This window comes from Myotis daubentonii, chromosome 6, assembly GCF_963259705.1.
Source record: "Myotis daubentonii chromosome 6, mMyoDau2.1, whole genome shotgun sequence".
NCBI lineage: Eukaryota > Metazoa > Chordata > Mammalia > Chiroptera > Vespertilionidae > Myotis > Myotis daubentonii.
In genome coordinates, this window is record NC_081845.1 from 8,463,119 (window position 1) to 8,488,336 (window position 25,218).

The following is a 25,218-nucleotide window of genomic DNA, read 5'->3' on the forward strand; positions in this document are numbered from 1 at the left end:
AGGCACGGAGTGGAACCAGGCAGGAGGGATGGGCTTGAGAGCCAGAGCAGGTTTCTCAAGAAGTCGGAAACCTAAACTGGTACTTGAGAATGGTGCCACATGAGCAAAAGCCAGAGTAAACAAACACCATGGTGAGTGAGAAGAGCCAGCAGTCCCTTCATGATGGCAATGAGTGGCTGAGGCCGACTGTAGAGGTTGGCAGGTCCAGATTAGGGAGAGAGAAGCTTGCCTTTTAGGTGATAACACCAGTTTTGTAACTTTGATTCAAACTTTCTTGTTAAATTAAAAGATGAGCGCCTTTGAAGAACTTGAAGTACGTAAATTGATAATATATAGAATAAATTATAGCCCTGGCCAATTTGGCTCAGTGGATAGAGCATCAGCCCATGGACTAAAGGGTTAAGGGTTTGATTCTAGCCAAGGGCATGAACCTCGGTTGCAGGCTCAATCCCTGGTCCCAGTTGGGGCACATATAGAGGCAACCAATTGATATGTCTCTTTCACACCGATGTCTCTGCCTCTCCTCCTCCCTCCCACTCTCTCTAGAGACCAATGGAAAAATATCCTAGGGTAAGGATTAACAAAAGATAAATAAATAAGTAAGTTACAGTTCTTTCTTTGTTGGGATAGAGGCCTTCACATTTATAAAGTTCTCCATCCTGTGGCTTTTGAGAATTCATGAATTCCTCTGTAGTCTATTGTTCTCTTAGCAAAAACCAGTAAAATAAAACATTGGTGGAAAGAAGGGATATTCAGAGAAGAGTTAAGAGCTGCAAAGTCAAGGCCCCCTGGAGACCAGCAGGTGACAGGTGATTGCTTATTGCCAGTCACCAGCAGGTGACTCTCACATCCTTCACCTGATCAGCCTGAGAGGTCCAAGGCTCAACACAATTGCACATCATTCTACAGGAGCTCTAAATATATATATATATATATAAAATCTTTATTATTGAAAGTATTACATATGTTCCCTTTTTCCCCCATTGACCCCTCCAGCTCGCCCCCACCCCCTGCCCCAGGCCTTCACCACCCTATTGTCTGTGTCCATGGGTTATGCATACATGCATATAAGGTCTTTGGTTGATTACCTCCCACCCACCCACCCTCCCACACCTTCCTTCTGAGATTCCACACTCTGTTCCATGCTTCCATGTCTCTGGAGCCACTCCGCTCATCAGTTAATTTTGTTACTTAGTTTTCACATATGAGTGAGATCATGTGATACTGGTCTTTCTCTGACTTATTTCACTTAGCATGATACTCTCCAGATCCCTCCATGCTGTCTCAAAGAGTAAAAGATTCTTCTTTTTTACTGCTGCATAGTATTCCATGGTATAAATGTACCACAGCTCTTTTATCCACTCATCTACTGATGGGCCCTTGGGCTGTTTCCAGATCTTAGCTATTGCAAATTGTGCTGCTATGAACATAGGGGTGCATACATTCTTTCTGACTGGCGCTTTGGGTTTCTTAGGATATATTCCTAGAAGTGGGATCACTAGGTCAAATGGCAGTTCCATATTTAATTTTTTGAGGAAACTCCATACTATTTTCCATAATGGCTGTTATGGAATCTGCATTCCCATCAGCAGTGTACTAGGATTCCCTTTGCTCCACATCCTCGCCAGCACTTGTCATTTATTGATTTGTTGATGGCAGTCATTCTAATATGTGGGAGGTGATACCTCATTGCCGTTTTAATTTGCATCTCTCTGATGATCAGTGACTTTGAACATTTTTTCATATGTCTTTTGGCCGCCTGTATGTCCACTTTGGAGAAGTGTCTATTTAGGTCCTTTGCCCATTCTTTTTTTTGTATTGTTTGTCTTCCTTTTGTCAAGTTGTATGAGTTCCTTATATATTTTGAATATTAACACTTTATCAGATGTATCTTTGCCAAATATGTTCTCCCATGCAGTGGGCTCCCTTTTCGTTTTGTTGATGGTTTCTTTTCCTGTGCAGAAGCTTTTTATTTTGATGTCGTCCCATTTGTTTATTTTCTCCTTAGTTTCCTTTGCCCTAGGAGTTGTGTCTGTAAACATATTGCTATGAGAGATCTCAGATTTTGCTGCCTATGGTTTCTTTTAGAAACTTTATAGTTTCACGACTTACATTTAAGTCTCTTATCCATTTTTAATTTATTCCTGGGTATGGTATAAGTAGGTAGTCTATTTCAATTTTTTTGCATGTATCTGTCCAATTTCCCAAAACCACTTATTGAAGAGACTGTCTTGACTCCATTGCATCCTCTTGCCTCCTTTGTCAAATATTTATTGAGTGTAATGGCTTGGGTCGATTTCTGGGGTCTCTGTTCTGCTCCATTGATCTATCTGCCTGTTCTTATGCCAGTACCAGGCTGTTTTGATTACAGTGACTTTGTAGTATAACTTGATATCTGGCATTGTGATTACTCCAACTTTGTTCTTCTTTCTCAAGATTGCTATAGCTATTCAGAATCTTTTTTAGTTCCATATAAATTTTGGGTGTATTTGTTATAGATCTGTGAAATATGCTATTGGTATTTCAATACAGATTGCATTGAATCTGTAGATTGCTTTGAGTAGTATGGACATTTTAATGATGTTAATTCTACCAATTCATAAATACAGTATATTCTTCCACTTGTTTATATCTTTCTCTGTCTCTTTTTTCAACGTCCTGTAGTTTTCGGAGTACAAATCTTTTACCTCCTTGGTTAAGTTTATTCCAAAGTATCCTAATTTTTTGTTGTTGTTGCAATGGTAAATGGGATTCTTTGTTTAGTTTTTCTTACTGAGAATTCATTATTGGTGTATAAAAAAGCCATTGATTTGGAAGTGTTTATTTTGTATCCTGCTACATTGCCAAATTCATTTATTAAATCTAGTAGTTTTTTTTTGGTGGAGTCTTTAATGTTTTCTGTGTACAATATCATGTCATCTGAGAATAATAAAACTTTTACTTCCTTCTTTCCAATTTGGACATCTTTTATTTCTTCTTCTTGTCTGATTGCTGTGGCTAGGACTTCTAGTACTATGTTGAATAAGAGTGGTGATAGTAGATATCTCTTAAAAGAATGAGAATAACAGTTAACCTCCAGGACTGTGGGGCAAAGTGTTTTACAATAGGGTGGGTCAACTGTCTTCCCCCCCCCCCCCCCCCCGAGGCAAAACTGCCTGGATAGCAAATGTCTGTGTGAGAAAGCTGACCTCAGCAGCATAAGGGAATGACTCAGTACAGGAAACCAGGGTGTCTGCCTTATGAGCTCTAACCCCAGAGCCCCCAACTCTGCCTTCTGCTCACACAGCTCCAGTCCACTCTGTCCTCCCTCTGCTGGAGCACAAGGTGAATGGCTGCACATGGAATTTTGTGCATTGGCCTCTTAAGAGGGTGCCTGCATTCCCAGCCACCTTTCCCTGACAGACAGCAACCATGCTGCTTTTCACAGCCAGATGTTTTGTGGTCATTTTTCTAAGTTCTGGTGCTCTATACTGGGCGGCCAAGCTTAGGGATTAGACCCCAGAGTTCTCAGTGGCAACCCCCCACAGCTGAGATATCTCTCCGGAACTTCAGCTGCTGTCTGTGGGAGCCCATCCAGCCCTTTCCCACCTCTGTGCTTCCTACCAGTCCCTACGTGGTCTCCACTTTCCATCCTTGGTTATCAGGGTTCTCTCCCTGATAGTCTTCGGTTGATTATTCAGGATTTTTTTTTATATTTTAGTTGTAATTCTAGTTTGGTCCTGGGAGCGTGTCTGTGGAGCATCCACTTACTCCACCGCCATGTTGAATCTCTATCTCTGAAATATCTAAGGCCAGAAATGTTGAAGATGCCAATAATAAATAACTTCCATGTTTGCTTTTACAGTCTCTATTATCGGTGAAACAGGAAAAGGAGATCCAGATGAAAATGATCGTGACCAGAGGGGAATCCGTCCTTCAGAGCACAGCTCCGGAAGGCATCCCCGCTCTTCAGCAGCAGCTGCAGAGTGTGAAGGATGTGTGGGCTTCCCTTTTGTCTGCGGCCATCCGTTGCAAAAGGTAAGAGAAACTGAAGCTCACTACTGCAAAGCCGTTGCTGAAAGATCAGTGTCATCACTTACTAGTAGTAGCACTGTGTTCCTGGGGCAGGCTCGCTCTCTCTCTCTCTCCCTCCCTCCCTCCCTCTCTTCCTTCCTCCCTCCCTCCCTCCTTCCCTTTTCTTTTTCCTTATTAGAACAAAAGAAATGGGCAGGTACAATCTTGCATTTAGGCCACTTGCAATACTATGCCTTGTGTACTATAACTGCATGTTTAGCTTATTGTTGTCACTGCTTAAGAAGGCAAAGGTAGATAAATGTTTCATCATGTAAAGATATATTAGTTAAAATCCAATAGTTTCCTTGGGAGATCAGCCAGTAGGGGGTGGGAAAGAAATGAGGAAGGACAGGTAGCCAAAAAGGGGCGTGTGGGCAGCTGGAACTGAGTCCTGCCCAGCAGTGCTGGGAGCCAGAGAGCACATGTGTCTCAGAGCTGCCCCGCCCAGGAACAGGGCAGCTGGAGAGTTTGTAAATAAACTCCCAGGAGTCAGGAGGGCAGTTGCAGGCAGCAGGGACAATAATCCCTGGCCTTTCTTACTTATATAGCCCTGAAGCTGAGAGGCCACAGGGACCAGAGTGTGCCCTCTGGCCCAGAGGGCATGGACCAGGCGATGAGGAGTCTATGGTCAGTGTGCTGCAGTGGGGTGGCCCGGGGTACACCTGGGTTCACTACAAAGCACTCAAAGCAGAGCAGTAAAATGAGGCACAAATGATCAAGGGAGTTAAAAATATAACCCCCATATTGAGAGAAGGAAGTACTTCATATATATGAAAGAGAAACAATTACGTTTTAATAATTAGATTAATTCAGGAAATGTTCCCCTACTTTCCCACTGTAATTCTCTGATTTTATATCTCATGTTAGACAGTTGCCATGCTTGTTCTTGCTCGGTTCTTCCTTCTTTTATTAATTCCTTTTCCCTCTCCCCTGAACATCCTGCTCACATTGATGAAGTTAAGTATTGGTTCTCTCCCTGCCCGGAGTCTTGCTTGGCTCTATAAAAGTCTCACTCAGGGGATCTCTCCCTGCTGTGCCCTAAAGGTGCTCCCAGCATCTCCTGGGATCGGAGTACTGACTCCAGGTTTGATATCCAGCCCCACTTTCTGCCTGGGGTCCTGAACTTCACTGTCCTGGCCTCCTGAAACTATGTTTGCCAGGTACCCAGCTTTGATAAGCCGGCCCAAGCCTACCCCTTCCTGATCGCCCTGTGCACTTCCTGCGGGTGGGGTGGCCAGGGAAGACACCACCCCAGCTTCTCTGTGCAGATGGTTGTCCTTCCACATCCCTTTCAGTCAACTGGAGGGAGCTCTCTCTAAGTGGACAAGTTACCAGGATGACGTCCGGCAGTTTTCCGGTTGGATGGACAGCGTGGAAGCCAGCTTGAACGAATTGGAAAGGCCGTGCGCAGAACTGCGGGAGAAGACAGCTGCTCTCGGGAAAGCCAAGGTGGGCGTGGGATTTATCATTCCAGGTGTTCTCTGGGGGGCTTCCTCAGAATGCCTTCGTTGTGCAAACATGTGATGGCTTGGATGGTAAGATCGGGCTTTACACAGAAGGATATTATTTGGGGCTTGTGCCATCATTTCACATGGCTTCTTAAGCTAGACTTTTGTTTGTGGGTGAAAAGTTTCTCTTCCAGGAAAATCTTGATGACCCGTGTTTCATGATACAGATTATTTAAAATTTGGCAACTTGTAATATCTTTAGCTTACTCATTATTAAGAAACAAAATGCTTTCTTCTTACCACTTTTGTAGTTCTACTTTTGTGTACTTTTAATAATGCTCGTATTAGTACAGTACTACAGGTAAAAATTTTTAAATAGATAGGTACATAGATAAATATTGGGTATGTTCCTAAATCTTTTTTCTAGATAGTAGTATTCCAACAATCACACACACACACACACACACACACACACACACACACACACACACAAATATAGAGATGGATAGATCCATCTATCTTATCTATCTATCTATCTATCTATCTATCTATCTATCTATCTACAAATAGATAATATGACATCACTTGTCAACTATACAGTTAGATATCTTAATATTACCCAACTGGCATAGTTCAATGGTTGAGCATCGACCTTTGAACCTAAAGGTCACAGTTTGATTTCCAGTTAGGATACATGCCCAGGTTCTGAGCTCGATCTCCAGCGGGGGGCATGCAAGAGACAGCCATTCAGTGATTCTCATCACTGATAACTCCATCTTTCTCTTCCTCATCCTTCTTCTCTAATATCAATAAAAATATATATTTTAAAGTATATTAATAGCAGTATCACTGATATGATGGTATATGTGGTAACTCCTTTATTATGTTTTAAATATTCTCTAGTTATTAAATGAAGAAGTACTGAGTCACAGCAGCTTGCTGGAAACCATTGAAGTCAAAGGAGCTGGCATGACGGAGCACTATGTCACCCAGTTAGAGCTCCAGGATCTGCAGGAACGATACAGAGCCATCAAGGAGAGAGCCAAGGTACGGGTAACCTGTTCCATGTAGACTCACTCACTGGAGTAGGACTGTTTTGGAGCTGTGCTTACTTACAGACTCATTTACTTTTGAAAATGATGGATTTGTGGAAGCAGATAGAAGAAAATTATATAGCAGATAGCAAAATAAACTTTAATACTTTATTATTTTTTAAATATATTTTATTGATTTTTTACAGAGAAGAAGGGAGAGGGATAGATAGTTAGAAACATCGATGAGGGAGATCGATCAGCTGCCTCCTGCACGCCCCACAGTGGGGATGTGCCCACAACCAAGATACATGCCCTTGACCGGAATCGAACCCGGGACCCTTCAGTCTGCAGGCCGATGCTCTATCCACTGAGCCAAACCGGTTCGGCAACTTTAATACTTTAAATAAACCACTGGAAAAAACAAAAAAGAAACTATCAAAGTTACTGAAAGAAAATATTTCTCAAATAAGAATTTCTAGATATTTACCAATTTAAGAAAAATTTCGGCCTGGTCAGCATGACTCAGTGATTGAGTGTTGATTTTTGAACCAGGAGGTCCTGGTTTGATTCCAGGTCAGGGCACATGCCTGAGTTTCAGGCTTGATCCCCAGTAGGGAGCATGCAGGAGGCAGCCTATCAATGATTTTCTGTCATCATTGATGTTTCTATTTCTCTCCCTCTCTCTTACTCTCTGAAATCAATAAAAATATATTTTTTTAGAAAAGAAAAATTTTGAACAGCATTATAATAAAGATTTATAAATGCCTTAGTGTGGCTGGTACTGAGAGTTTTCTAAAGCAGGGAATCTGCATCAATAATATCAATAATATTGTTCTTCATTTAGGCCTCACACATAAAATAAAAGTAACTTTCACAGCACATCTTACTTTCTTAGATAAAGTACATGGGAAAATCAGTCCACAGTGAGTTCAAATTCTTACTTAAAGTAATAAATAAGAATTTCAGCCCTAACCAGTTTGGCTCAGTGGATAGAGCATCGGCCTGTGGACTGAAGGGTCCCAGGTTTGATTCCGGTCAAAGGCATGTACCTTAGTTGCAGGCACATCCCCAGTAGAGGGTGTGCAGGAGGCAGCTGATCAATGTTTCTCTCTCATCAATGTTTCTAACTCTCTATCCCTCTCCCCTCCTCTCTTTAAAAAGTCAATAAAATATATTTTTTTTTAAAAAAGAATTTCAGTTTTCTTCATAAGCAAAAGTGTATTATTTTTTAAAATTTTTTGATTTCAGAGGGGAAGCAAGAGTGAGAGAGAGATCAAAACATCAATGATGAGAGAGATTCACTGATAGGCTGCCTTCTGCATGCCCCCACTCAAGATCGAACCTGCCACCCGGGCATGTGCTCTTGACTAGAATCGAACTCAGTACCCTTCAGTCCACAGGCTGACGCTCTATCCACTGAGCCAAACCAGCTTGGTGCAAAAATATTTTTATGACAAGTAAAGTTAATTCATTTTTTTGGCATGTTGATGCTACCCTTCATAAGGAGTTCAGAGATCAGGAAGTTAACAAAATGATCTTAAAAACTTCTTTTAATCCTAATATTATTTTTAAATATTTTAATATAAATCTTGAAACTTCATTCTTCTAGAAAACCATATTCCAATGATCTAATAATCATGATTTTCTAAAATTCCAACAGAGGATTAACAGTCCATTGAAACTGCATGTAGTATGTATTGTATTCCCATCTTACTCATGTTAAATGCTAATGATAGGAAGCAGTAACGAAGTCTGAAAAACTAGTTCGCCTGCACCAAGAGTATCAGAGAGATCTCAAGGCATTTGAAGTTTGGCTGGAGCAAGAACAAGAAAAGCTGGAACGATACTCACTTCTTGAAGGTGATACCCATACTCATGAAACCACATTGCGGGATCTTCAGGTAAGGTTTGTTATATCTTAAAACAAATCACTTTCATTCTGAATATGGAATTATTCTTTTAAGCAATGAGAAGTTGACATGACCTCAAATCCTATGCATAGCTGATACATATTAAATGACACACTAGTAAAGTCTGATCTAGAACATTCTGGGACCTCAGTAGTATATGCTAGGTGATATCATGTAGCAGGTGATTTAAACCCAGCAAGACTGGGGCTGGAGGAATTTGTTCAGCTGTGATGGTGGCCCCTGGCAGGGATGGCTAGTAGTCTAACTTATAGAGTTGACTGGAGCCAATAGAATGTGATACTTTTTAAAGTCAAAGTGGTGGCACCATCTGGTTTCAACCAATATCTCCATCGCTGAGGATTTAGGTTCAAGGTCAGAGTCCCAGAAGAAGAAATTAGAGGAGCTAGAAAAAGTGCTGGTGCCCAGGCAACAGGCTGTGATTCAGGGCGAGATGGCAGACCTGGTGGGAAAGTGGTCCTGACCACTTCACTTATTTACCATCAGCATTGATTGACTGTCTAATACAGTACCGACACTTGGCTGGCTACTGCGGGTAAAAATTATTAAAATATTATTGCTGCCTTCAAGGCACTATAATCTAGTGAGAAATGCAGACTCATTGGTAGGTCATTATAAACAACACTAGGGGCCCGGTGCACGAAATTCGTGCACTGGGTGTGTGTGTGGGGGGGGGTGTCCCTCAGCCCAGCCTGCCCCTCTCACATACTGGGAGCCCTCAGGCGTTGACCCCCATCACCCTCCAATCGCAGGATTGGCTCCTTGCCCAGGCCTGATGCCTCTGACAGAGGTGTCAGGCCTGGGCAGGGGACCCTCATTTGCCCCCATCACTGGTTCTGCCCCCAGCCCAGGCCTGATGCCTCTGGCCCAGGCGTCAGGCCTGGGCAGGGGACCCCCAGACCCCTCCGATTGCTGGCTCTGCCCCTTGCCCAGGCCTGATGCCTCGGCCAGAGGCGTAGACCCCCATCACCCTCTGATCACCTGATCGGCCCCTTGCCCAGGCCTGACGCCTCCGCCAGAGGTGTCAGGCTTGGACAGGGGACCCCCATCTCCCCCTGATCACTGGCTCTGACCTCCGCCCAGGCCTGAGGACTCTGGCCCAGGAATCATGCCTGGGCAGGGGACCCCCATCTCCCTCTGATCGCTTGCTCCACCCCCCGCCCAAGCCTGACGCCTCTGACCCAGGCTTCAGGCCTGGGCAAGGGGACCATCATATCCATCCAATCCCCGGCTCCGACCCCCACCCAGGCCTGATGCCTCTGGCCCAGCCCAGCCCCCCACCCAGGCCTGATGCCTCGGCCAGAGGAGTTGACCCTAATCACGACTCCGATCACCAATCACCGGATCGGCCCCTTGACCAGGCCTGAGGCCTCCGGCAGAGGTGTCAGGCCTGGGCAGGGGATCCCCAGCTCCCCGCGGTTGCAGGCTCCGCCCCTGCTCCCCGCGGTTGCAGGCTCCGCCCCTGCCCAGGCCTAACGCCTCTGGCCGAGGCGTCCGGCCCGGGCAGCGGGGACCCACAGCGGCAGCAGGGGGCGCCGCGATCACGCGGGATCCGCCCCTGCCCCTGCAGGATGCCTCTGGCTGAGGCGTCCGGCTTGGACAGCGGGGACCCACAGCTGCAGCGGCCCCGCGATCGTGGGCTCTGCTTTAGGTCCAGGCAAGGGACCCCTAGCTCCCGGGACTGCCAGCTTCGACTGTGCCCAGCTCCCATCGCTGGCTCCACCCCTACTTCCTGCGCCTGATTCTCCAATCATGGCTGGGAGGCAGGGCAAAGGCGGCCCCAGGGCCGCCTTTGCCCTGCCCCCCAGCTCTTAGCTCCCCCCTGGGTTTCTGATCACTTTCAGTTGCAGGGGGCTTCTTCTTGCTTTCCCTTTCGCCTCCCTGCATTGTGCCTACATATGCAAATTAGCCGCCATCTTTGTTGGCAGTTAACTGCCATCTTAGTTGGCAGTTAATTTGCATATAGCCCTGATTAGCCAATGAAAAGGGTAGCGCCGTATGCCAATTACCATTTTTCTCTTTTATTAGTATAGATGATAAGGGCTGTAATGAAGTCAAGCAAGGAATCCCCAGGGAGCATCAGAGAGGCCTTTAATCTTACCCAGAGAGAGAGGGAGGGGTTGGGAGGTGTCTCAAGAAGGGGCCGCTAAGCATACACAGTGGAGAATGAGGAAAGGCCAATAAGACAACTCCATACCCTGTCCTCTTTGTGTTGGGACTTACTGGCATGCTGCCAGCCCTCATCAGAATTGGTTCAGGATTGGGCAAGATGTGCCTACAGCTCGTACAGGTAGAAAAGGCAGGTACTGAGATGGCTATTACTGGCATTTAAAATTCCTGGCTATTTTGCCCGGCTGCCATGTCTCAGTGGTTGAGCATTGACCTATGAACCAGGAGGTCCCTGTTTGATTCCCGGTCAGGGCCAGGTGCCTGGGTTGCAGGCTCTGTTTCTGGTGTGGGGCATGCAGGAGCCAGGCAATCAATGGTTCTCTCTCTAGCCATTGATGTTTCTCTCTCTCTCTCGCTCTCTCTCTCCCTCTCTCTCTTTCTCTGAATTCAATAAAAATATTTTTTAAAAATTAATTAATTAATTTAATTTAATTCCTGGCTATTTCAAGAGGTCTCAGGGAGTGTCGTAGGAACACAAGGTTGCGATTAGGAAGTTTGGACTCTTATCCTTGGTGAGACTTGACGGAGTGACTTTGGCAAGAGGAAACTTCTTTGACTCAGTTTTTTCCACAGAGTTGTTATGTGAGATAGAGGGAAAATACTTAAATGGTGTTTTATTCCTGAAATAATGTCTAGTAGAAGCCATAATTTCATTCATTTATTTAAGGATCTCATCCATTCTGTTTTAAAGTAGCAGGATAGTGAGTCTGCCAGGTTTAGCTGGCGTAATTTATTTTAGGAGAGCTGACCGTGTTTTTGCTGAATAACCCCTCTCTGCACTTCTCTCCAGACACTTGGCAAAAGCAAATGCTGAGCTCTCTAGGCTTCTGTGTGGGAACTGGGCCAATAAGTTCCTTCTCACCAGCAGATGTTTCTCTTGTTCCGGTCGGAAGGAATGCTTCCCTTCGGTCAATAATAATGTGGCCCAACCCCCACTCCCACCGCTCGGTTCGCCATGCATTGATTCTTACATTGTCTTATTTTGAGTCATCACAAATGTTCAAAAGGGGGGAAGGTGATAGTGGCAGAAAAAGGTGGTGGAGGATTGTGATGTTCAGACTGTCCAGCAGACCGTCTTCAGGATCTTGATGTCCTACAACCTGCCCAGTGGTGTGGGCTCAGCCAGCAGTGTGGAGCAAATTCACAAACTTTTGTATAAGCCAAAGGCCGTTAGAACATACAGGCTTTTAAACTATTGGACCATATTTTTCCCCTCAGAATAAAGACTTAAGATATGGGACATATAAGAATTTATATAACGCAGTGATGATTTGTATAATAGCAAAAACAGCTATAACATATGGAATGAGTGATATGTTGGGAAGATTAATAACTTAAGGCAAGGATGCATAAACGACAGCCCAGAGCCACTTGTCTGTATTTAAAATAAAGTTTTACTGGAACACAGCCACACCCATTCATTTATGTACCATCTGTTGCTACTTCCAAGCTACGATGGCAAAGACTGTATGGCCCAATAAAGCCTGAAATATTTACTATCCAGCCCTTTACTGAGAAAGCTTGCCAACTCCTGAATTAAAGAGGGAGATTGAAAGTACAAAATTAACTTTTAAAATATTTTGAGAACTTTGGAATAAAATGTCTGTGTTTGTGACTGTTTTAATATTTCACCATATTGTTTTCTTCCATCTATGTGTTCACATTATGACATTCTTGAAGTGAGATCTTAGCTAAAGAAAAATTTATCCATTTGTTTATACCAAATGAGAGTGCTATTTTTTAATGTAAAAATAGTCAGATATCAGCAATTTTAAATGGTTTGAACTGATATGAAATACTAGAGGCCTGGTGCATGAAATTCATGCACTGGTGCGGGGGTTGGGGGTGTCCCTCAGCCCAGCCTGCACCCTCTCCAATCTGGGACCCCTCGGGGGATGTCCGACTGCTGGTTTAGGCCCAATCCCACAGGATATCAGAAATTTCAGATGGTTTGAACTGATATGAAATATTTTTGTAATACTGTATTTTAACTAAATATTTCAGTACTTTTAACACACGTGGTGAGTTTTGACATGGCTCCTTTCAGCGTTAGTTGATCAGATCAAGTATCTGTGTTGATTCTTGAAACATAAGCAATACAAGTATATAATATTGCCTTGCCAATATCTTTTAAAATATTAGATTTTCTTTCTATAAATTATAGTTTATGCTCTTCAAGAGTTGGTTCATACTGAACTTATGCTTTGGTGGAGGAAAATGTATTTGCACCTGGAGCATTCCATTGGCAGGTGTGACCATTCTAACCTCCCAGATTTGCACGCCCTATTACCCTCTGGGCCAACTTTTCTTGGCCAAAACACTCCCTAGAGCTCAGCTTTGGCAAAGTGTCTCTTCTCAGGAAAAAGAAGGCCCATTGTTCCTGTCTCAACCAGAACTGATTTCATTCAATATCAAAGCAAGAGGCCTACGGCTCTTTAAACAGATTATGAGCCATAAAAGGCCTAGGTTCTTATTTTAAACAATAGCCCTTTAATCACAAGTGTTTTTGCTTAAAAGCTGAAAAGTCAAATTGCAGAAACTCTTTCTAAGATGATTGAGATAAATATTTCTAGGGGGTGTGTGTGTGTGTGTGTGTGTGTGTGTGTGTGTGTGTTGATTATTGTAATAGGAGATATTTGCAAATCTTTCTCCGGACTTGGGGAATAATATTTAGTGTTGGGTACATGCTGTTTTATATAAGACAGAATAAAATCGCTCTTTTCTCAAGTGAAGTTCCAGGTGGCACGGTTGGCTCGGGTGAGCCGCGATAGGCTGTGCAGGTGTGCCATGTGAATGCCTCTCCCCTGCAGGAGCTGCAGGTGCACTGCGCCGAGGGGCAGGCGCTGCTGAACTCGGTGCTGCACACCCGAGAGGAAGTGATCCCCTCAGGCCTCCCCCAGACGGAGGACCGGGCGCTGGAATCTCTCCGGCAGGAGTGGCAGGCTCACCAGCAGAGACTGTCCGAGACCCGGACGCAGTTCAACAATGTCGTCAACAAGCTGAGGCTGATGGAACAGAAGTTCCAGCAGGTGGACGGGTGGCTGAGAAGCCTGGAGGAGAAAGTGAGTCTCAGGGCTGGTCGTCAGTCCAACCGGGCAGTCAAGGAGGCGCAGTTACATCAGATGAAGGTAAATGAGCTCAGGCTCCTGATCTGGCTCGAAGTAGCAGCTGCTTTGCAGAGTGGGTTTCAGTAAAGACATGTAGTCACTTCTTTTCCGTCCCAGGTTTAGATTTTGGAAAATCTTCTGCTTGAAAAGAAAGTTAATGTAAATTACAATGGGGCATTCTAACGCCAATTATGAATAGAGTCCTAAATGAGTCTTTAATGAAATATAACTTAATGAAATATTTTATATCTGCTCCTTATGCCCTATTACCTTGCTTTGTAAAGATATATAAATGCTAGTATTACAATCCATTTAAGTTTATGGTTCTGATATGAAATTATTCCAATATAGCGCATTACAATAATACGTGGTATTTAGTTTTATTCTGATTTTTATGCAAATCTGATGCACATGATGATCAAAATAATGCTTAGGCCTTCAGGATGTTTTTCATTATTCACCTATTTTAAAATGTGTCCACGTACAACAGAAGATATAAAAATGTATGCCACTCTGCTTTAACAATTTCGAGTGGAAGTGTAATATGTACAGAGAAGTACTTAAACTCAGAGTATAGCTTTTATCATGTTATTAGAGTTTTCATGAAAGTTATATATGACACATTCTAAAATTACATCTCAGAATAAATATATTCTAAACATACTGTGGAATCATTCCCGATTAATACAGTTGTATCTATGTACAACTTTATATATTTCTTGAACTGAAGTGTAATACATACAGAAAAGTGCCTAAATCAAGAGTGTGTAGTTTTTATCACATTGTTGTAGTACACTTTTCTTATGAAGGTTAAGTACATATTTTCAAAACTATATCTCAGAATAAATATATTCTAAATATACACTGGAGTCATTTCCTATTAAGAAGGTACCTATATTTGTCTTCCTCAACAATGCTTACTGAGATCAAACCTTTCCCTGCAATATTGACGTCATTTCAGAAGTGGCACGAAGAGATCACCACCTACAGAGACGAAGTGGAGGACGTGGGAGCCAGAGCCCAGGAGATCCTGGACGAGCGCCACGTGAGCAGCCGGCTGGGCTGCCAGGCCACCCAGCTGACGTCCAGATACCAGGCCCTTCTTCTCCAAGTGCTGGTGAGAGAGCAGGAGCGGGCCGCCCGCTGCTGGTTGTCGACCAGCACACTCCGCAGGCCGAAGCGTTCCTCCTTCCACTCCCCACCTTCCGGGGAAGATGCATGCGTATCACGAAGGGCACTGGCGTGGATCTTGAACTCACAGTTCCATTTTGTTTCTTCTTTTCAAAGGAACAAATAAAATTCCTGGAGGAAGAGATCCAGAGTTTGGAGGAAGCCGAGTCATCTCTAAGCTCCTATTCTCATTGGTACAGCTCTACTCATAAAAACTTCAAGAATGTGGCTGCCAAAATTGACAAAGTAGATAAGGCGATGATGGGGAAAAAGATGAAGACGCTGGAGGTAGGCATGGCAACGTCAGACTTGTCTCCCCCTGTCTTCTTTCACTGAGCTGCTCCATTCTCTCGTGTAGCTATTGGGAGACACGTGCTTATCCCTGCCCGGTGTGATGGGTGGCTCTTGGCTCATCATTTCACTTAAGTACTATGTTCTTATCTCTTTTTTTAAAAAAATATATTTTATTGATTTTTTACAGAGAGGAAGGGAGAGAGATAGAGAGTTAGAAACATCGATGAGAGAGAAACATCGATTAGCTGCCTCCTGCACATCTCCTACTGGGGATGTGCCTGCAACCCAGGTACATGCCCTTGACCAGAATCGAACCTGGGACCTTTCAGGCTGACGCTCTATCCACTGAGCCAAACTGGTTTCGGCAAGTGTTCTTATCTCTTCAAGGCCCAAAGCAGACTTTCATTTATTGGTGATGTGATCTCACCTGAATGACTTGGACATGGCTGCTCACGAAATTCTTAACTAAATTCCAGTCTAACACTTTAAAAATTTAAGACCAGAAATTTATCTCAAATTGATGGCACCATGCCTTAACAGCTTTAACTCAGATCTTTAGGATTATTACTAAGGATAAGATAAACACCCAGTCCTATCTCGAAGCACTGATTTGGAAATGATCTATTGATTAAGACATTTTAAAACTTATATTGATGTAAATAAAAGAGGATTCCTGATTCCTGGCATGTCAAAACTGGTTAGAAACTCCAAACACTTTTCTAAGGGGCAATAGTGGACTCGAGAATGGGGTTTGTACACCTTTTCTTTAAAAGGAATGAAATAAGGTTAAAATGTCCATGTTACAATGAAATTCAAGTCGCTTTTCCTTGTATTAACCCATATTTGTTTCCTCCTCTCTCTCTCTCTCTCTCTCTCTCTCTCTCTCTCTCTCTCTCTCCCTTTCTTTCTCTCTCTCTCTCTCTCTCTCTCTCTCTCTCTCTCTCTCTCTCTCTCTCTCTCTCTCTCTCTCTCTCTCAGGGCCTGCTAAAAGACATGGAGAAAGGCCACAGTTTGCTGAAGTCGGCCCGGGAGAAAGGAGAGAGGGCTCTGGCATACCTGGAGGACAGCGAGGCAGACGCTTTAAGAAGCAAGATCCATGGTCACGTGGAGCAATTGAACGAGCTGACCAGCACTGTTCGGAAGGAGCACATGACCCTGGAGAAAGGCCTTCATTTAGCAAAGGAATTCTCGGATAAATATAAAGCACTTACTCAGTGGATCGCCGAATACCAAGAAATCCTGCACGTTCCTGAGGAGCCCAAAATGGAATTATATGAGAAAAAGGCTCAGTTATCTAAGTACAAGGTAGTGTGTTGTTACTCACTGACAGTTGCAGGAGTTGCCTATGGGGACTGAGTGGGTGGGAGAAGATTCCTGTGTGTCCCGTAGTGGGAGGTGGAAAACGTCTGTAACATGTCTGTTCTACTGGGGGAGAGTGATGTAGATTTTTGTGGCCAGATACACTACACAAAAGCTCTATTTCCATCCTGGAACCACATTTGCCTGATAGTCAAAGGTTGTATCGATAGGTGGAAAGCTATTCTCACAGTGTGATCCAGGTAGAGGGATCCACCAGATAAATCTTCCTGGTGTCAAGATCTCACCCTGTAGATTTCATCTGTTTCATGTAGAGTCTTCCCTTCATCTTTGGGTACCCAAGGCCAATAAGCTAGTCTCCTGTTAATTAAAAACGTGATACCGTATTTGTAAGAAAACAAGTTCTACTTCATCCACTCTAGCTAGACATCTTAGCAATTAATCTTTCAAAGAACAAATGGAAAAAAAAAAGAACAAGTGGTGGTATCAATATAGCTAGCTAAATAGAATATAGAGATAGTTCACCTATTTTAATTTTTGAAACAATTATGGAAGTCTATATGTGGAATAATTTATGTTCTAAATTTGACCTGAATATTTAAAGCAGTGGTTCTCAACCTTGGCTGCACCTTAGAATCACCTGGGAATCTTTAAAATCCTGATTTCTGGGCCTCATCCTTGGAAATTCTGTTTCTTTGTTATGGGGTGGGGCCACAACATTAGTAACAAAGAAACAGAATTTCTGGAGGATGAGGCCCAGAAATCAGGATTTTAAAAAGATTCCCAGGTGATTCTAATGTGCAGCCAAGGTTGAGAACCACTGCTTTAAAGGATAGTCTTTAAGAATTGTCAGATGACTCACCTCAAAGGTTTCCCTGCCCAGCTTTGTCCTCCTCCGGCCAATATGTCTGTTCTCATCCTTGGCGTTTCTACTGAGTCTGACAGCGTGTCATTGAACCACGGAGTTCTCAGTATGTTTAGATAGTGCTGTGAGCCAGGACAGCATTCTGGCAGCTAGAATTTGTCTCCCTAATTTTACATGCACCTCAAGCTACAGTTACTGTCAGGAAATCAAAATAAAAAGATAGTGCCTGGTTCTGTGTTGAGTTTTATTCTCTGCTGAAAGGAATGGGATGGAAGCTGGAAATAAAAATAATGTTAAATTTCATCAAATGCAATTCTTTCCCATGCTTCCCTCTCCACACTATTTGATGTTATTCTTTGTTTAAAAACTATTTTAGGCCCTGGCCAGGTAGCTCAGTTGGTTAGAGAATCCATTGAAGCTTACAGATTCGATCCCAGGTCAGGGCACTTATAAGAAGCAATCAATGAATGCAGAAATAAGTGGAGCAACGAATTGACGTTTCTCTCTCTCTCTCTCTCTCTCTCTCTCTCTCTCTCTCTCTCTCTCTCTCTCTCTCAAATCAGTATATAAAAATTTAAAAGCTATATTAGCCATAAAGAAACCTATTTCCTTTCATGTTTTACATTCATAGACTTGTAAAATAGGTCTTGATTGGAGATCATCTCACACGTGGCATACGGCTATGTTCACCTTGATCACACAGATGAGCTGGTTCTCTCTTTTTTCTTTGTAATTCAAGTCACTTCAACAGACAGTGCTGTCCCATGAATCATCGGTGAAATCAGTGAGAGAGAAAGGTGATGCTCTTCTGGACCTGGTGCAGGACGGTGCTTTGAAGGATAAGATCGATAAGCTTCAAAGTGACTATCAGGCCCTCTGCAGCGCGGGAAAGGTAAGGAGGTAGCAGAAATCCAATACAAATGTGTTCACTTGCCAGAAGGGGGGTCCTGACTCCTTTTTCTCTGTCAGAAAAACTTAAGGGCTTCGATGGGTCAGGATCTTTTCTTTTATTCGATGGTATAATGACTTTTTCTGTTTTATCTGATCCTAGTGGTGAGACTAGAGCTAGCTATATGAGCCTTCTACCCTATGAGTTGCACTGGGTTTTTCAAAATATAAAACAGTTTTGAGTGTTTTTTTGTTTTGTTTTGTTTTGGGCTTGAAAGTCAACTCTAATGGGCACTTGGCTTCACAGGAGCATGTTCACAGTCTTGAGGTGAAGGTCAAAGACCATGAAGACTACAACAGTGAGCTCCAGGAGGTGGAAAAGTGGCTGCTGCAGATGTCCGGCAGGCTGGTGGCCCCTGACCTCATGGACACAAGCAGCCTAGAGACAATCACCCAGCAACTGGCCCACCACAAGGTACGTCTAGTCTCTAAAGAGCTGAAGAATACAGGACAGCTTCTACAGCCTTGCCCGTGTGTGTGTGTGTGTGTGTGTGTGTGCATTTCAGGATTATATGATTGTAGTTAAAGAATCAGGTCTGAGTTCCAAGAACCTCTGATAATTGAGAACAGTTGAATTCAATATTTAATTGACTCGGTAGTAGCTGAATCCTGGCATTCAACTCTGAACACACTAGCATTTTTTCCCCAGCTAATAGTTTCCTATTGCAGAATTTCATCTATATGGAATAATTTTTCAGAAAGATGGTCTTTAATTTAGAAAAGTACAGCCAACAATAGGATACAGAAAGAGTAACCAGAAAGTCCTCCAGCCAGACTCTCCTCAGCTGGGAGAACTTAGCCTCTCTGAGCTTCCTCCTCTTCTTCCCCTTTTTACTGAATTTATTGGGGTGACTCTGGTTAACAAAGTTGTACAGGTACCAGGTACACACTTCTGAGTCTCCTCCTTCTTCTCTGGAAAGGGCGATAGTGATACCAGCCCCATCACATAGCTGTTGAGGGCATCACAGGAGATAATGTCTGTGAAAACTTTTGTAAACCACAAATGGTACTGATAGGAGGCATTCTTATTTTTATTCATATGCATTTTTAGTAATTCCACCTGCCAGATGACAGATGTCATATGGTCGCAATTTAATGGAGCAACTTGCTGACCTTAATAAGAAACTGAATTTTAGTCATGATGTGTCAAAGAAAGCCATTAATGCCTATAGGCTTCAGGATCCCTTTCTGTAGGAGAACAGTAAATATGGGTAGAAAACTAATCATATGATATATTCTATTAGGCACTGAGAACACACCCCGAATAACCTCATGATGTAGTGACTCTCTTCTAACTCGAAGACACAATGGCTCATTAAAATATGGTGTAGACAATAACCATTAACGCAGCACCATTGGATGAAGTGACGGACCCCAGGCTGCTGAGGGGACCACTAGGTTTCCCTTAGAGATATTGATGTGTCAACCCCGGGCACCTGGTGCTGGAATGTGTCACTTGTTATTGGTACCATATAGCAGTGAGGAAATTAAACCCTGATTGGAAAAGCTGGTTTCTCTTCTCCAAGTGATCCATGAGAAAGCTCACTTGAGAACACATGGGGATAGAGGTGGATGAGCTGGGGTCAGGCAGAGTGGGTCCCAAGCCTGGGGCTCTGCCATTCACTAGTTGTGTGACCTTGAGTGCGTTATATAATCTCCCTGTGCGTCAGTCTCCTCATCTGAAAAGTAATGACAATAATACACACTTCTCAGGATTTCGACATAGTTCCTGGACTATAGCAAGTACTTAATAAGTGGTAAGTGGTAAATGTTATTTTCATTAATATAAATATTATGTTATGTAAACTAGATATTATGTAAATTAACCATTAGCTGTTAGATTATTATATAAATCAGATAACATATTATTAGAGAAATTGGATATTAGTAAATTAAATAGTAATTAGATTATTTTAGGAAGAAATTATACCAGAATTATAATTTATAGAGCTGAAAAATTTATAAACATCCTTTATCTGTTAATAATACTAGGGAGCAGATATCTCTCTAGCTGAGATCAGCCATGAACTAGCTGAAAGGTTACTTCATCATCACTTAATCTATTATTTTTGCCAACTCTTCCTATTGAAGGATTCCTGAAACGTACTTTTTTTTTTTTTTTTCATTTGCTATATGGTAACCAAGGTAAATTGCAAACTCTTTCAAAAATATCATTAAACAGTGAAATTTTCCTCTTAGGCCTTCTGCTTAGTAAACAGGTTATTTAAAGACTAACAGTGGAATTGCGAGAACTCTGTTCCTATTTTGTAGGCAATGATGGAAGAAATTGCCGGCTTTGAGGACCGTCTGAACAACCTGAAAGCTAAAGGCGACACTTTGCTCAGCCAGTGTGCAGAGCACCTCCAAGCGAAACTTACACAACACGTGCAGGCGCATCTGCAGGGCACGAGGGACAGCTACTCCGCCATCTGCAGCACCGCCCAGCGGGTGAGCACCGTGGAGTGTGACCATGGAGCCAGGAGAAAGTCTGTGTAGTCCAGAGGGTTGTAAAATAGTTTAGATGCGTCAGTCTTCAGGATATTTCTGGTGCATGTCCAGACAGGAGCATAGATTTCAGGCTCTGTGGACACAGAACTTCTTGCTTTCAGACATTTGCTTTCTCCCAATCCTTTTATTTCGTGAATTAATGTCAAATTTATTTAACTTTTGTTTGGTTTGTTTTTTATTTGACAGTCACCAATATTTTTTCTAATTTGCCAGTCTATAACACTAAAATAATTTCCAGAATAATTACTTTTTAACTCTATGTAGCCTAGATTCTACTCTAATATTTTTATGCATTCATAAAATAATCAAAAGAACAAGTACCAATTTTTAGTTATATTTTAATGGGTGTAATGAGTTGTGCTAAAATGGAATCTCTAAGGTTATAGAAATAAGGCTAGCATGAGTAAGAATTGCCCTTTTAACAAAGATTAAGTACACCAGCTTAGGGAACTTTTCAGCCATTATTTATTCAAACAGGTTCCCGATCCCTTTCATTTTCCTTCTGGTACCCCTACAATGCAGATGTTACACTTGATGCTGTCCCAGAGATCTCTTAGACTTTCCTCATTTTTTAAATTCTTTTTTCTTTTTGTTGCTCTGCTTGAAGAAAGAGGGAGAGAGAGAGGTAGAAACATTGATGAGTAAGAAACATGGATCAGGTGCCTCCTGCATGCCCCCTACTGGAGGTTGAACCCAGACCAGGAATCGAACCTGCAACATCCTGGTGCATGGGATGACCCTCAACCAACTGGGCTCCAGCAGCCGGGCTGTAATCTTGCTCTCTGAATCACTGATTGGATCCTCTGCCCCATCTAAACTTGTCTCACTCCTTTTTCCTCCTTTGTCATCATCTACAATTATTTGTTGGATTACTTTCTTCTTCTTTTTAGTTAACTTTTGGAAGGTGAATTCATAAGTCTAGGGCAGTGATGGCGAACCTTTTGAGCTCGGCGTGTCAGCATTTTGAAAAACCCTAACTTAACTCTGGTGCCGTGTCACATATAGAAATTTTTTGATATTTGCAACCATAGTAAAACAAAGATTTATATTTTTGATATTTATATTATATATTTAAATGTCATTTAACAAAGAAAAATCAACCAAAAAAATGAGTTCGCGTGTCACCTCTGACACGCGTGTCATAGGTTCGCCATCACTGGTCTAGGGAATCAACGGATTTCACCCAGCATTTCGGTTAGAGAAATGTTGTTTATCTTTTCATGACATGGCCTTTTATTTTTACTTTTAGTTTCTAGCTTAAACAAAAACTGCAATTTGTATACCATAATGGAGAAGCTAAAAACCCTCTATTTATGTTTGACAATCTACCTCAGTGATTTTACGTATCCTAACACACCTTACAGTTCTATGAACTTGCCCACGTTCTTTCCCTGGTCAAGATTTATGTTGTAATGTGTGGTTTGGGAAGTAATAAACTGGGGATGACAATTGTGCTTTGCCACCTTTGGAACATATGAAAACTCGGTTGATATGTGTATAGTACTGGGAAGCCCTGGGGGAGGGGGTCATTTCAGTGGACTGGTGGACATGTTTCCTTTGATCCCAGGGAGGTGGGTAGGCGTATGAGACAGCTCTCACAGCTGCGCACGACTGTTCTGTTACAGGTGTACCAGAGTTTGGAACATGAACTACAGAGGCATGTCAGTCGCCAAGACACGCTGCAGCAATGCCAGGCCTGGCTTTCCGCCATCCAACCTGATTTAAAGCCAAGCCCGCACCCACCTCTGAGCAGGGCAGAAGCCGTGAAGCAGGTACTGACTCCTGAAGTTTATGTGATGTGATGTGATTCATTCAGACATTCAATAGAAACATGTTAAGTTCTCATTATGTGCCAAACTGTGCTGGCTGCTGGGGATACCAAGTACAGGCATACCTCATTTTATTGGGCTGCGCTTACTGGGCCTCAGAGATAATGTGCTTTTACAAATTGAAGGTACAGCCCTCCTCCAGCAAGAAGATTATGACTCACTGAAGGCTCAGATGATAGCTTTTTTTTTTTAATCTCTGAAAAATAGATATTTTTTCCATTGCTTTTCAGAGAAAGTAAAAGGGAGGGAGGAGAGGGGAGAAAGAGGAGAGAGAGAGAGAGAAAGAAAGAGAAACATTAATGTGAGAGTCTGGGATTGAGCCTGCACTCAGGTATGTGACCAAAAATAGAACCTGAGACCCTTTTGTCAGTAGGCCAATGCTCTAACGACTGAACAAAACCAGCCAGGGCAATGGTTGGCATTTTTTAGCAATAAAGTTTATTTATATTTAGTTAAGGAGTATACATATTTTAAACATAATACTATTGCTCACTTATTAGACTACTAGGGGCCCGGTGCACGAAATTCGTGCACTGGGTGTGTGTGTGGGGGGAGTGTCCCTCAGCCCAGCCTGCCCCCTCTCACATACTGGGAGCCCTCAGGTGTTGACCCCCATCACCCTCCAATCACAGGATCGGCCCCTTGCCCAGGCCTGACGCCTCTGAGAGAGGCGTCAGGCCTGGGCAGGGGACCCTCATTTCCCCCCATCACTGGTTCTGCCCCCAGCCCAGGCCTGATGCCTTGGCCAGAGGCGTAGACCCCCATCACCCTCCGATCGCCTGATCGGCCCCTTGCCCAGGCCTGACGCCTCCGCCAGAGATGTCAGGCTTGGACAGGGGACCCCCATCTCCCCCTGATCACTGGCTCTGGCCCCCGCCCAGGCCTGAGGCCTCTGGCCCAGGAATCATGCCTGGGCAGGGGACCCCCATCTCCCTCTGATCGCTGGCTCTACCCCCCGCCCAAGCCTGATGCCTCTGACCCAGGCTTCAGGCCTGGGCAAGGGGACCATCATATCCCCTCAATCCCCGGCTCCGCCCCCCACCCAGGCCTGATGCCTCGGCCAGAGGAGTTGACCCTCATCACCCTCCGATCACCAATCACTGGATCGGCCCCTTGACCAGGCCTGAGGCCTCTGGCAGAGGTGTCAGGCCTGGGCAGGGGACCCCCAGCTCCCCGTGGTTGCAGGCTCCGCCCCTGCCCAGGCCTAACACCTCTGGCTTAGGTGTCCGGCCCGGGCAGCGGGGACCCGCAGCTGCAGCGGCCCCGCGATCGTGGGCTCCGCTTTAGGCCCAGGCAAGGGACCCCTAGCTCCCGGGACTGCCAGCTTCGACCGTGCCCAGCTCCCATCACTGGCTCCACCCCTACTTCCTGCTATCACTGGCCAGGGCAGCAAAGGCACCTGATTCTCCAATCATGGCTGGGGGGCAGGGCAAAGGCGGCCCCAGGGCCGCCTTTGCCCTGCCCCCCAGCTCTTAGCTCCCCCCTGGGTTTCTGATCACTGTCAGTGGCAGGGGGCTTCTTCCTGCTTTCCCTTTGGCCTCCCTGCATTGTGCCTACATATGCAAATTAACCGCCATCTTGTTGGCAGTTAACTGCCAATCATAGTTGGCAGTTAATTTGCATATAGCCCTGATTAGCCAATGAAAAGGGTATCGTCGTACACCAATTACCATTTTTCTCTTTTATTAGATAGGATAGTATCAGGTAAAATCAGGTAAACTGGAAACCAAACAACTTGTGTGATTCACTTTCTTGCAATACTCACTTTCCTGAATTTACAGTATCTGTGAGGTATGCCTGTAGAAATAAGGTCTGAGTTTGACTCTAGCCAGTGGCTCGCTTGGAAATGTGACTGGAAAGTTCCACTACTGCCAACATGACAACTTTGGATGGTGTGAGACTGGGGTCAGGCTTTGACAGGCTGCGGTGGCATTTTGGTCAAGGTCCCAGGATGCGTGGTGTGTACCCAGTGTCTCCCACGTGGTAAACAATAGACATGTAATGGTTTTATCCCCCCACAACCATACAAAAGTGGCACACTGATTTGATTTCATTAAGAATACCATTGATTTTTTTATAAGGCATGACATGTGAAATTGGGGAATGGAAAAAAAGTACTATCAGATTTGCCCTTTTTTTTTTTTTACTCCCCTTAAAATTAATTTTAGCAAAAATCTTTGGCAATTGTTTTGTTACTGACAATCTATAAGCTGCTCCCAAGGCGTTTGGAGTCAGGCCAACTATATAAATCTTAATTGTTATTCTTTCTAAGGTAAAGATATTTACAAAATTCAAAATCTGGTACCTTATTCTCTTCTCATTTCCAAAGCTCTTTGGGACCGGTAACTTTTTCTGGGTCCCAGGTACATAGTGGGGTGACTAATGGTACTGATACTCACCAGAAGTGAAATGCCAGTCAGTTTATACACTGGCTAAAAATTTAGGTGCTACTTTTGACTTAATGGGAAATGGACTTATATTTATTACTAGAGGCCCGGTGCATGAGATTTATGCACTGGGCAGGGGGGTGGGGTGTCCCTCAGCCCAG

The 25,218-nt window shown here is 43.7% G+C and overlaps 1 protein-coding gene across 1 annotated transcript in view; it reads left to right on the forward strand.

Annotated features, from left to right (window-relative positions):
- Nucleotides 1–25,218, forward strand: part of SYNE1 (spectrin repeat containing nuclear envelope protein 1) — a 392,090-nt gene that overhangs the window by 195,461 nt on the left and 171,411 nt on the right. Inside the window, exons 63-74 of the mRNA XM_059700015.1 lie at nt 3,845–4,017; nt 5,349–5,502; nt 6,405–6,548; nt 8,272–8,436; nt 13,443–13,760; nt 14,701–14,856; nt 15,027–15,197; nt 16,182–16,508; nt 18,125–18,277; nt 18,581–18,748; nt 20,605–20,781; nt 22,467–22,613. Coding sequence (XP_059555998.1) covers nt 3,845–4,017; nt 5,349–5,502; nt 6,405–6,548; nt 8,272–8,436; nt 13,443–13,760; nt 14,701–14,856; nt 15,027–15,197; nt 16,182–16,508; nt 18,125–18,277; nt 18,581–18,748; nt 20,605–20,781; nt 22,467–22,613 — 2,253 coding nt within the window. The remainder of the gene's footprint in view (nt 1–3,844; nt 4,018–5,348; nt 5,503–6,404; nt 6,549–8,271; nt 8,437–13,442; nt 13,761–14,700; nt 14,857–15,026; nt 15,198–16,181; nt 16,509–18,124; nt 18,278–18,580; nt 18,749–20,604; nt 20,782–22,466; nt 22,614–25,218) is intronic.